This window comes from Medicago truncatula, chromosome 2, assembly GCF_003473485.1.
Source record: "Medicago truncatula cultivar Jemalong A17 chromosome 2, MtrunA17r5.0-ANR, whole genome shotgun sequence".
Taxonomy (NCBI): domain Eukaryota; kingdom Viridiplantae; phylum Streptophyta; class Magnoliopsida; order Fabales; family Fabaceae; genus Medicago; species Medicago truncatula.
Window position 1 is genome coordinate 14,789,054 of NC_053043.1, and position 14,293 is coordinate 14,803,346.

General features: G+C 29.8%; 2 protein-coding genes across 2 annotated transcripts; both read right to left on the minus strand.

Moving 5' to 3' along the window:
* Positions 1–1,215: 1,215 nt before the first annotated feature.
* LOC25488190 (probable purine permease 4) lies at positions 1,216–2,898 on the minus strand. The gene has a single exon (XM_013607860.3). It carries the CDS (start codon positions 2,582–2,584, stop codon positions 1,403–1,405), a length of 1,182 nt encoding a protein of 393 aa, XP_013463314.1. The 5' UTR covers positions 2,585–2,898; the 3' UTR covers positions 1,216–1,402.
* A 6,000-nt stretch (positions 2,899–8,898) lies between these two features.
* On the minus strand, positions 8,899–10,646 carry LOC25488191 (probable purine permease 4). The gene has a single exon (XM_013607861.3). The coding sequence runs from the start codon at positions 10,514–10,516 to the stop codon at positions 9,272–9,274; it is 1,245 nt and encodes a 414-aa protein (XP_013463315.1). The 5' UTR covers positions 10,517–10,646; the 3' UTR covers positions 8,899–9,271.
* Between the last annotated feature and the right edge of the window lie 3,647 nt (positions 10,647–14,293).

Consider the following 14,293-nt stretch of genomic DNA (forward strand, 5'->3'; position numbering starts at 1 on the left):
AATTCTTGTGTATATATTTTGCTGATGGCGACATTTTTTAAGAAATTTTATTTGGTGATAGTGTCATTTTTGTTCAGCAATACTACTAAGAGCATCTACAATGGAGACACCCATTTTTGAGTTCTTAAATGGGTCTCACGCGTACACATCATTCATTTATAATTTTTTAACAATAGTACCTAATAAGTACTCAATTCCTCCAACACAGATCTCACACAAAGTTCTTAAATGGGACTCATTAATCAACTATCAATAACTTTATACACTGCATTTCAATTTTTTAATATTAAAAACGTGCAGGCCCCGCTTAAAGTTGAGGGTCTTAAATAAGACCATAATTCTTATAAGACTTTGAAAAAAATTCACTCCAATGAAGATACCTAATAGATATCAGATCTTAAATGTTTAAGACCCTTTTGGAGGATCTAAGGCAATTATGTAATTACATAGACATGAAGTTGACCAACATTAAGTTCCTTTACATGTCACTCTATTCCGGCCTTACTCATACCCACAAATGTATAAATTCAACTCGCGGTGTTATCGCAAAAACTTCTTTGGTAGATAATTTATAAGCATTTATGCCCGTGTTTTTTAACTTGAGATCTATCTTGATTCTAGTTAATTCTTAGAACTCAGCTTATCTAAACATTAATCCAACATGAGATAAATTTACCTTCTCCATCCCACAAGAAAGAACTCTCACGTTTGACCATTTTACACATAACTGATACAATTATTAAGTAAATTACTCAATGGTTTACCCTTTATGAACCATGATTATGATTAAATTCAAGAGTTACCTATTGTTGTGCAAAAAGGCAAATCTGCCCATCAAGAATAATCCGAAACATATTTCTTATATAACGATATTCAATCAATAACTAAAAAAATCATTATTATAAATGAAAGATAATAGTGATATTACGAAAATATTCATACGAATCCTTTGGAGTATTTTCCTTATTGCAAAATCAAAGTGGAAAATGCTAATTTGAAAATGATGCATATAGTATTAATTAACTAATTGGAAAAAGAAGAAAAAAAAATGGAGCCTCAAAATCAAAGATAATCCCAACATTATTGAGGATTTACAATGTAATATGTGATGATGATGATGAAGGGGTGCATTGTATGAAGGTGGCATTGCAAAATCAAAGATAATCCTAATATTTTTAAACAAAAATGGAGTTGGTTTCTCTTCAGAAAGGGAGGTGAAAGAAATTGTAGAGGGTATAGATCCAATTCAACCATCTATTTCAACAATTGTTAGTTATACAAGTCCATTTAATAATAAGAATATAACTAATTTTCACATGTAATTAAACAACCCAAGTTACCTTGAGTCCTACTCCTAATCAAACTAGCTAAGAGATCAACTTCATACAAATGTATTACTTTTTCAATCAAACACATGATGATTATTCATATAAATCATCTCAGTAGAAGACTCATTCTGGTTCTTCATTCTACCTTTCTCTTCCAACATCTTAACATACATACCATAAACATAAGAACAGAATCCCCACATGCACAAAACAGTTGAAACAGCCTTAACACCACCAAATGCATCTCTAAACACCAAAACACCTCCCAACACATTCATAGACAACAAAGCTGTCATACAAATCCCACCAGTTAATGAAGATGTCAAAAACACCATTCCAGCAGTTCCCATAAAACAAAACTGCCACGTCACCACATTAGCCATAACTGTCACCCAATAAACCAAACTTCCCTTATCAAAAATTTCTTCACTTTCTCTCTTCATTTCAGAAAATCCACCATCCATTCCCATACCTATAGTAGCTAAAACAGTGGCTGCAATCTCCATTATAAGCTGCATTTCCATCACCATTTCATAACAATAAACATCTTTATAAACCTTCTCCATCACTGGTAAATACAATGCAAATAACAACCCTGCACCAATTGTGCAAAAGAATCCAATAAAGTACTCTTTTTTAGTTAGCCCATTTGGTTTTTCATTACTAGAATCCAATGCAAGAAGGATAGAACTTAGTGTAAGAAGGATCACACAGTTGAGATTTGAAAAGGTGATTTTTTGCTTCACAATGATAACAGAAAGAACAAGATTGAAAACTAGCTGTGAAGATAACAAAAGGGCTGAGGTTGAAACAGGTAGATATGAATTTCCCCATGAGAAGAAAAGGTTATTGACACCCAACATAACACCAATGGAAATTGATAAAGTTAACATCTTTGGGTTGAAATCTGAAAAGGGTTTTCTTTTTGTTGAATTTAGAAGATAATAAGGTGAAAAAATTGGGACTAATAAGAGAGGAAAACCTGAAGATTGAACCCAAGTTGAAACCCATCTACTAGAACCTTTATGGATAAAATAGTACTTTGAGAGTAAACTTGAAGAAAGTGACCCTACAAAGAGCAAAAGGTAGTTAATAACCAAAAGGGGTATGTACCTTTTGTTAGTGGTGGACTTTTGATCTGCATGCAGATGCTGCATTGTGTTGTCAATGGAGGAAGAATTTGTTGTTAGATCTAGCTGAGTAGTTTCTTCTCCACTTTCTTGATCAATGGATTCAATGTCACTATCATTCTTCATGGTGAGAAATTGAGATTGATGATGATGATGATGTTGATGTAGTGTTGTTGTAACCTCCAAATTAAAGAGATATTGATGAGTATTAAAGTTGAAGAAAAAAAAAGAAATTCTTAGTAAAAATGTAGTAACTGATCAGTTCATGTTGTTTTGTTACTTTTCTTTAGTTGTCAGTCTTAATGAGAAACATCTGTCATCACTATGTGTGAGGTTGTTTTTGATCAAACTCTTATGTGTGTTATTTTCAAGAGAGAAAAAAAAATGAACTCTTACTTGTGAAGGTGATGTTTCATTTCCACTACTACTTCTTGTCTTGGGTTAAAAACTTGGTTGACCACATTGAAAAACTAACCATTTTAGACAGTACACTGAACTTATCCCAGTGCCTCTATGTTAACGTTACTGTGTCTAATATTAATTCACAACAATTTCCGAAAAAGAAAAAGTTTCTTATAATTTTTCTTTCTCTTTCGAAATAAATGTATAAAAAACAAAAATAGTTTATCAAATTATTTATTATATATAAAATATTTATTAAATAAAATAATAAATATAATATTATAAATTCAGTAATAATTATAATAGTATAAATGCAAAATGAAAACAATAACTAAATGCAAATAAGAAAAAATTAACACTCTTCCGATAACTATTATAAATAATAAATTATTAGATTCATTGAATGCTTAATTTATCTTATCACCATTATAGACTAGATATGGTGATTATTTAATGAATATAAAAAGTTTTTTTCTTATAATAATGACCAAATAAAATAAATGTTATATTAAAATTTGAATTTGACACTTATTTCAAAACTTTTTTTTAAGTAAAATTCATTTTAAATCAAAGAGGGTAACCTCATAAATGTTCTTAAGAAAAGAATTAATGTTGTTCTTTAGAGGATTTGAATTTGAATTCTTTTAAAGGAAATGTTAACTTGTGCCATTAGAGCACATGTTAAGAATTTTAATATTAGTAATTATGTATTGAAAATTGTGTTAATTTATTACTCAAATTGTTTAATATTAATTTTTTTCATCAAATTCTTACCATTAATGAAATGAAATTAATGTTTAACATGTGTCCTAAGGACACAAGTTAACATGATCATTCTTTTAAATCATTCATCATTAACTCGAACTCATTAACAAGTTGTTCAACAACTTAATTTACTTTCAATATATATAAGTTTTCTAAGTTATTTAAAAAATATGAATGGATGTTACAAAATTTCTATTTTATAGATAAATATGTCAAACTTTTTCCTCGTGAGTTTAACTTAATTGGTATGAACAATGCATAAAATATGGAAGGCCACCATTAAAACAAAAAACGTGTCAAACTTTGACATTTCATCTTGTAAGACAAATTCTAGTAAAAAAAAAATCTTCAAAGACAAATTAAAAATAATAATAAGATATACATTTAAAATAATAATAAATTGAAATAGTCTTAGTATTTAAAATAATATTTATATTTAGAGATGAATAACTTTCTTTTATTATAGAATTTTGAATAGAGATAAAGGTTGTTCTTTAAAAAAAATAGAGATAAAGGTTGTATATAAAGACAAGATGATAAAAGTGATTGTAATGATTTTATGGTGATTTTGGTGAAGAAGGAATAAAAAGTTGAAAGACAATTGCAAGAAACAAATTCATAGCTCAATTGAAAATTGAAATGACACATGATGAGTACATCAACAAGTGGATGGTTATTCATATTAGATGCAATAGCAGCAAATAATATCAGAGATATCGTGAATCGTGACATTGGTGCTCAAATGTTGCAACTACAAAAGAATTATGGTATTGTCATGTGCTGATGGAATAATAAAGGAGAATTCGTTCGAGCCAAAACGATCTTAAAGTATGCATGGACTACAATGTTAAACCTACATATAAGTTGAAGGCGTTAATGTGAAACGAGTCTTTAAACAGGCTTATAGGTCTTAATAGTCCTTTAAACGGGTCTATGAGAACTGAGAAGTAACATTTCATGCTTGGTCCTTGTTTATTTTTTTGTTGAACAAATCAAACATAAACCTTGCAAACCCTTGCTTGACGAAACATATTTTTCATCCCTACACGTGGTAAGTACAACTTGGTAATTCTTATTTGAAAAAAGCATATGTAATTATTTCTTTTTTCTAAGGGTGTGTTTGTTTCAATTTATAATTGTTGATTCCCGGGAATAAAATGATTGGAATGTATATGCCTATGTTTGTTACAAGTTTACTAAATTTTATTCCCGGGTATAAAATGTTCCTGGGAATAGAAAAAATTTCCCAAGGAAAATGGTGGGAATAAAATTCCTATGGAGATGGGAATAAATTCATAAATAGTTTACCTATTATAATCCCTATTTTTATAGTTCCTAGGAATATTATAAAGCTAACCAAACATATTTTTCCTAAATTCCTTGGAATAAAATTCCCATCTTTATATTCCAAGGAATGTTATTCCTAGGAATAAATTTGATAAACTTGAAACAAACACACCCTAACTCATTGTAATTCAAATTTTTGTCTTTCATTTTATACTAAGTTCGCTATGAGACTAATTATGAATTGGTGGAAATATAGTTGTTTTTGTAATGGGGTTGCAATATGACAACTTCAAAATGGAACCGAGTTTTTCTTAGGATGCTAATTACCAACTCCTTAACACCATGTTGATCCCTCAAATAAATTAGTAAATTACAGTACATACATACCCCAAAAATTCACATTCTTAAATTGCATTGGGCCTACACTTTGTGTTACTATCATATATATGCATTTTACTTTTCCTTTTAAGACAAAAACAACAAATTTAAACACCAATTATATAGTGCATTATCTATTATCAATGCCTTGGAGAGGAATTATATAGGTTCCTATATATAGGGGAAGCAACTTTCACATGCATCTGAACGTTTGATGTTCATATTTTTCCTTCGTTATGGTAAATGCATGGACATTACTAGTATGTTTTTAAGGGTCTTAATATATAGTGGTTGGGTTTGAACTCATTCGAATTTCAAGTAGTACATTCAAATGCAGAAAGTGATTCAGAAACTTCATATTCACAGAATCTTTAGATGGCTTACGTAGAATTTGTTCATATCAATTTGAACCTAGATTACTAGATAACTGACACGACACTAATATATGAATTTGTTCATATCAATTTGTCAAACCTAAATTGAAAGGCTTACGTAGAAGGTGTGGAAATGACAAAACTCTTAAGGTGGAAAAATGACAAACTCATAAGTACACCTTCACTTTACATTAAGTACTTTGAATTATTTATCTTACCGTCTCTTTCATACACTCTCTTTTAATCGTGATTTTGAAAATTTTCACACTACTTTTTAACTCAATTAAGTCACCTAATCACTAGTCTACACTAACAAGCCACATTATCAAAATACATTTCGTTCTTATATAATTATTAGGCAATTCAATAACCAAAAGTAAAAAGTGCCACAAGCATGCATTATCTGAACCCTTATAATAAACGTCACATTCTTTATAAACTACCTTTGTTGTGATAAAAAATAGATTCCAAGGAGAGTACTAAAATACATTCAATTATTATTTCTTTTTTTATATATATATTTTTTAATTTTTTAAATTTTATTTTTTTTAATTATTATTTATTTATTTCAAGTCGAGTTTTATTAAGTAGATAGATTTAAATTGCGGTTGTATCCAGTATTATCCTCTCAAAAAGGCTAAAGAATGGACACTTATTATTTTTAGTAACAAATAAATTTATTAATAAAAAAATAAAAATAATAATATTAGAAAAATGTATTCAAGATAATAAGATCTACCTTTGAACAAGGTTCGTATTAGACACATCCTATAGGGTTTTTTTTTTTTTTTTTTTTTGAAGGAACATCCTATAGGGGTTAAAAACTTTTATCATATCATAAATATTTATGAAGATATTTTAAGAAATTAACATAATTTACAAAGTAAAATCATAATTGTAAATTTTTTGTTCATGTGAAAAAACTAACTAATTGCAAAAAAAATTAAAAAAAATAAAAATCTGATGGGTCTAAAACTAGGGCATTGGCCTTGCCTTTGGCCTAACACTTTCATTATGAAAATGTTTGAATTTTAGAGGTGTTAGATTTGTTAAACAATATTATATTAAATTTCTTGATGACCCTATAACAAATTTTTATTTTATTTTTATGATTTAAATAAATTCCTCGTTTGGTGAATGGGATATGAATTTCTTGATTAACAATTTGGCCCTGTATCTTTGAAACCAATCACTTTGGCCCCTTAATTTATGCAAGTTAATGCAACTTGATCATTTAACTAATAAAAATAATATACTATCATATCAGTTTATTAAGAGACCAAGTTATATATTGAATGAGTGAAGAAGTTAAATATTTATGGTTCGAATCAAGACATGGGAGAAAATACTAATATTCTTTCCGTTTCACAATATTTGTCGCTTTTGACAAAATTACACATATCGTGAAATTAAATAAATTTTTTTATTTTTGATGAAATTATTTGTGTTTTTTCTATAATACTTACTCATTTATTATTTCATTATATTATTTCTTTCTCTACAGTAAATAGGCAAGGGTATTTTAACAAACAAATCGTTAATCTTGCATTGAAACTTGAAAGTGACAAGTAAAATGAAACAAAATTATTCTCCAAAAGCGATATAACGGGGAGCATTTATCATTAAAAAAAGTTACATAAGTTGTGGAACCATATTTAGTTAATTTACATAAGTTAAGAGACCAAATTAACTGATTTTGAAGTTAAGGGGTTAAACTGAACTTTTACAATAAGTTAATGGATCAAATTAAACGGTTTTGAAATTATAGAACCAAACTAAACTTTTAAAATAAGTTAAGGGACCAAAGTGTTATTTAAGCATTTTTTATATTAGTATTCATTATTTACCGGTCTAGAAATTAACAATCTAAATTTCATTGGGTCCCACCGCCAAAGGAATGAATTATAAGAAAAATGAAAACAATTAACTACCTCTATTTTTTTCTTTCTTTATCTAAAAAAAAAAGTCAATTTTTAAAATTGATCTTTTGACAAGTTTTAAAATTGATCTTCTAGAATGTGATTTAATTACTATCTTCATAACCATGAATTAGTTTTTACAATATATATAGTATTAGGAAATCCACTTGGGTTGGTCCGGTAGTATTGACTTGAGATTTGAGAATGTGCTCCTTTTCAAGGTCTCAGGTTCGATCCTCCCCGATGCCAATTTGAGTGGGCTAATTTAGCTTCTTCAGAAAAAAATATATATATAGTACTAGGCACTAGAAATAATCTCTGGTGTAGAATTCACTATCGAAAGCACCTAATTACTACTCCTTCCGTCCCAAATTGTATGACGTTTTGGCCATTTCACACGTATTAAGAAATGTAATTAATATTGTGTGGGGAAAAGAAATTATGAGTTGTTTTACAAAATTATCCATAATAAATGGTATGGAAAAAATAAATGAAATAATTGAAAGAAGAAAGAGTAATTAATAGTTAAGGATATAATAGGAAAAATAACATTAATATTTCATTGGTATTGTAAAGGGACATATAATTTGGGACAAATTTTTTTCCAAAACGACATACAATTTGGGATGGAGGGGTATATTACAGCACATCTCATACGTGACTCAATTTAATAAGCTCCCAGCAAACTTTAAGAGCAGATTTCTTGTGATAAAAAAGGTATACCAAACTTAATTAAGATCAACTTACCTGCTGGGGCCAGGAAATGTTGATAGTGATATCAAATTTGCATTGTGGATTTTAATACTATTTGATTGAAATAACTATTTCATAGAGATGAACAAAAATCTATTGTTACAAAATGCACATATTTTCTTCTACTAAAAACCAGTTTTGGTAGGGTAGCCTAAAGTATCTCTCAATCGGAGGCTAAAAACTAATTTAGTACGAAGATTAACTTAAAGGGATTGACTTGTTCAAAGGTATACATGATCTATATGTATCAATAAAATAAAAAATTGAACACATAACCTAAAACTTAAAATTAGTTATCTATCAAGTGTGCCACAATGTTAGAAGGATTTAAATGTTATTAATCCTCAATAAGTCTTTTTTGTGAGAGGAATCTCATTAATTATTATGTGAGTCAACTCTCACTAAACTCATAAAACACTAACCTAAAACATATTATCCACTAATCAAGGTTCTCACAACGACCGTCAAAACTGAACTCAATATCTTGTGGATCTAAACTGAAATATTCAAACTCAGTTTCTTGTGGATCTAAGTTGAAAGAAAAAATCGTGTAAAAAAAAAGTTGAAATACAAAATGGACCAAACCCATCCAATTATATTTGTTTTCATCCAACAATTATATAAAACATGTAGCGTCTAACTATATCTGTTTTAATATTTTTTTTCTTTTTTACATTAGTGAGTACAATTTTATTAATCAAAAGTTCATGTTACTACCAATATGTTCAATTTAAACTTTGATATATAATACAAACCTTGAACTTTTTAATTGACTGACGTCCCATTAATACTCACTGTACTCACCTAAAAAATACTCTCACCGTCCTAAAATATAAGTAAAAATTGATTAACGAAAGTTAATGTATTTTTGAACCAAATACACTAACTTATGTTGACTCAATTTTGCTTACGTTTTGGGACGGATGGAGTATTATTCAACCAGTTGCACCTCTACTCCTTCTCATAGTACTCAACTCCATGGAAGAATCATTCCTTTCCTTAGCCATCCTCCCTTTCTCTTCCAACATCTTAACATACATACCATAAACATAAGAACAAAATCCCCACATACACAAAACAGTTGAAACAGCTTTCAAACCACCAAATGCATCTCTATAAACTATAACACCACCCAACACATTCATAGACAACAAAGCTGTCATGCAAATCCCACCAGTTAATGAAGATGTCAAAAACACCATCCCAGCAGTCCCCATAAAACAAAACTGCCACGTCACGACATTAGCCATAACCGTCACCCAATAAACCCTACTTCCCTTGTCAAAAACCTCCTCACTTTCTCTCTTCATTTCTTTAAATCCACCGTCCCATGCCATTCCTACCGTCGCTAAAACCGTCGCTGCAATCTCCATTATAAGCTGCATTTCCATCACCATTTCGTAACAATAAACCTTTTTATAAACTTTCTCCATAACTGGTAAATAAAGTGCAAATAACAACCCTGCACCAAGGGTGCAAAAGAATCCAATAAAGTATTCTTTTTTTGTTAGTCCTTTTGGTCTCTCACTACTAGAATTCAATGCAAGAATGATTGAACTCAATGTGAGAAGAATAACACAATTGAGATTTGAAAAAGTGATTTTTTGTTTCACTATGATGGCTGAGAGAATGAGATTGAAAACAAGCTGTGAAGATAGCAAAAGTGCTGAAGTTGAAACAGGTAGATATGCAACACCCCATGAGATTAAAAGATTGTTAAACCCTAACATGATACCAACAAAAATTGATAGGGTTAACATTTTCGGTGTGAAATCAGTGAAAGGGTTTCTTTTGGTGAGATTGAAGAGATAAGGGAGAAAAATTGGGATGATCAAGAGAGGGAAGCCAGCACATTGAACCCAAGTTGAGACCCATTTGCTTGAACCTTTGTGGATGAAATAGTATTTTGAGAGTAAACTTGATGAGATTGAACCAACAAAGAGTAAGAGATAGTTGATTATCAAAAGTGGCATGTACCTTTTGTTTGTAATGGATTTTTGATCATTTGCATGCAGGTGGTTTTTGTTGTTGACAAATGGTGATGGTTGATTTTGATGTTGTTGTGTTTCTTCTTGATGATCAATGGCTTCAATGTCAATTGTGTCTTCATTGTTGGTAGGGTTCGTGGTGAGAGATTGATGATGATGATGGAGTGGTGGGGTTTGTGATCTTGACTCCATGGAAGAGAGTTACAAAATGGAGAGAGAGAGAGAGAGATTTGCTCACAAAAACTAAACTTTACTTTGGATATTCATAAGCCTATGCCATGTAGTACCAAGATTTTCCTTCAAAGGAAAAAAATTTAGTATCAAGATTTGAATTTTATACTAATATTTATTAAAGTTTAGTATATCTTTTTAAAAAAGTATTTTCCTATTATAAAAAAAGAGTATTTTCCTTTAAAAGAAAAAACAAATGTTTAAATTTCAGATCCGAATTGCCAGTAATAGGAAAACTTGGAAATATTCAAGAGTTAACAAAATTTTAATTGGACGGTTTGTATTATTAGCTCAACTACTCAACTTTTTTTTTTTTTTTTGAAAGGATCAGACTTTAAAGTTAGGATCTCAAAATTGTATGTGTATTTCTAACGGAGATTGCTACATTTTTTTTTTTTTTAAACAACGGAGATTGCTACATTGTAATACATAGTTAAAACATAAGGTCTATCTAATATGACCACATTCATATCATCAATCCTTAGAATCGAAAGATGTTGTGGTATCCCTCGAATAATTAAATATTTTTTAAAACCTAAATTTTGTTGGGTATGCTACCCTAAAGGTAAAATTAATTCAAATTTTAAATTTATTTTAAAATAATTAAATATTAAAAATAATATTTTTTTGAAGGAAAATATAAAAAATAATGTCATCATTAAATAATTAGATGTTAGATACATATTTTTTTTAGGAGATGAAAATTTTATATCAGTCATACACAAAATATACAAAGAGAATATTGAATTTAGGAACAGAACTAGGAAGGGGATTTGTATAATTTTAAATGCATCTGAATAGTAAATTTGTAACAATATCATTTATGAGAATTCAACAATAATTAGACAGGTCAGGTAAAATTAATGGTAGCTGTTTCAATTAACGTTATCTATTTTGGTGAATCCATGTTTTGGACGTCATACCAAGAAAAGAGCTTTTCTAAAAAAAGCTTTTCCGTGAATAATGATTAAGTTGCTTTGAACGTTTCACAAATTTCAAATAGGATGACAGCATCTTAGATGAGATATACTCGCTTCTTACCTTTTTATAAGGACAATTTGTTAAAAAAAAACCGAGTGTTATTCAAATATCAAAATATTTACATCGACAATATGCTCCTCTAGCATTAATTATAAGTAAAAATAAATAAATTTCTCACATCAAATATAAACAAAAGTCACCAAATTTATCTCTATATAACCCATTCTTTCAAAAATGTCACCTTAATTCTCTCCATTTTCAAGATTAATGCATAGTCAATATTAATTCTCTCTGAGAATGTTGACCAGGACATTTTACATCACACATGTTATAAGCATCTCAACAATATGGCGAGGTATTTGGAGGCAAACATAAGTCCAGGTAGAGCTACCAAGGGAAAGTTTCATAACATCGTTGACAAAATTAAAAGCAGAGTAAGTGGTTTGGAAGCAACAATGCTTGAGTTTTGATGGCAAACTTACGCTATCTAAATCAGTTTTGAGCTCTTATCATACGTAACGAGATGTAAAAAATTCAAATGAACATTTTATGGGTTAAATATGACAATCTCGCAGACCCGTCTTGTGGGGCAAGACATTTGTTGTCTTCCAAAGAATGAGGGTGGCCTAGACATAAGAGACCTCATCAGATGAATGATGCTTTTCTTACGAAGATGCTTTGGAATGTTATAACCAAACTTGATGACCTTTGGTGCAAGGTTCTTTATAGTAAGTGTGGGAGTAATAAAGATCTTAGAGAAACCATAGATTCTCAATCATATGATTCTCTCCTTTGTGGAAAGCTTTAACAGGTATCTGGGATCAATTTCAGCAAAATATTGTGTGGTAGCTGAGCAATGATAACAATATTAATTTTTGGATGGATAAATAAACTTCTACTGGAACTTCCATCACTGATCAAACTAGTATTGACACAACTCTATATGCGAGGGATGTGGTAACCTCCTAAGAAGAGTGGGATTATAAGTTCCTTACTTCTAACTTACTATGTACATTTGCTTTACAGGTTCTTGCTATCCCTACACGTATAGAAACAAATGGATATGAAAATATTGGCTAGGGAGGAACCAACACTAGGGATTTCATAATTCAAAGTGCCTATGATTCTCAAAATTCTAGATCTCAGTCCATAAAGGGAGATTGGAAGGACTTTTGAGTTGGAAATGACCACATAGAATTCAAATATTTATGTGGATGGCGGCTCATTAGAGGTTTCTCACTAATTATCGCATGAGTAAATGGGTTGCTCACTCCATCATTTATCGTCACTCGAGCAAAGGACACCCTCAATGACTTGTGTTACATGCAGCGAGCAAAGGCACCGATTCACCATGCAATGTCTACTCACGCTTGGACCAAACCTTTCGTAGGCCCAATTAAATGCAACATAGATGCCACCGCTTTCAACAATACTTCTGTCATGGGGTATGGTACGTGTTTTTGCAACTCTATGAGTACTTTTGCTTGGAAAATCATACTTTTACCATTCATCAGCCACAATTTTGGAGACCGAGTCTCTAGGCTTGCTTGACACAATAAGTGGCTATTTCAAATGGGATGCTTGATGTACTATTTGAAACTAATTTAAAACTTATGTATGATGCCATCAACTCAAACTCTTCTCCCAGCAATGAGTTAGGTGATCTTGTAATCCAATGTAGAAGTCTTTTATTTGATAGACCCAATTTTTCAATGTCGTATGTTAGGAGGCAAGCAAATGGTGTTGCTCATAGTATTGCTAGAGCATCACTATCTCATCTTAACCCCCTTATTTTTCATCATTAATGCTTACTTTGTATTCCTTAATTTTGAATGAAATGAAGTAACTTTCCTTTGCTAACTAAAAATAAATAAAATAATGACATCCACATTCCATTTGTGGATGCTAATTGTAAAATCCACAAATTAGCCAATTTAGGGCCTGTTTGAAATAGTTTTTGTTTTCTGAAATATACAAGTCCTCTTCTCACAATAGTTATCCTATTACATGTTTTAGTTTTAGTCCCCAAAACTAAAAAATTCAAAACAGTTTCCAAAATTGTAATTTTAAAAAATAGTTTAGCAAATTTTTTTTTAATTTTCAAGTTTTCAAAAACTAGAAAAGAGTTTTTGGGAAGTGTTTCAAACAGACTCTTAGTGTTTGCCATTTGAGGATGCTAAATTTAAGGGTTAAATATGTTTTTGGTCCCTATAAATATACCAATTTTTCTTTTTAGTCCCTCTAAAATTTTCCTTCAACTTTTAGTCCTATAAAATTTTCAATCACTACTTTCGGTCCCTATTTTTAAGTTAATTTTAGTATTTTTTTTTTTAATGAAATTGTGCAGAAATATGTAGAATATTGTAAAAATCTTTCCCAAAAAAATTTAGAATTTTTTAACAAAACATAAATTTAATATGAATTTTTAACCATAAAAATATAAAAATTCATATTAAATTCATGTTTTGTTAAAAAATTCTAAATTTTTTTGGGAGAGATTCTTATAATATTATGAATTTTTCGGCAAAATTTTATTCAAAAATATGAATTCTACATATGAGTTTACTTTAAAGGTGGGACCAAAAATGAAGATGAAAAATTTTAGAGGGACTAAAAGTTGAAGGAAAATTTTATAGGGACTAAAACGAAAAGTTGGTGTATTTATAGGGACCAAAATCATATTTAACCCTAAATTTAAAATCCACAAATTTGTCGCTAATACTGATGCTACATGTCATAAAGTAGCTTTACCTATCT

Bases quoted from the DNA above. Each gene is read 5' to 3' on its own strand.
- LOC25488190 (XM_013607860.3), bottom strand. From the start codon at position 2,584: ATGAAGAATGATAGTGACATTGAATCCATTGATCAAGAAAGTGGAGAA.
- LOC25488191 (XM_013607861.3), bottom strand. From the start codon at position 10,516: ATGGAGTCAAGATCACAAACCCCACCACTCCATCATCATCATCAATCT.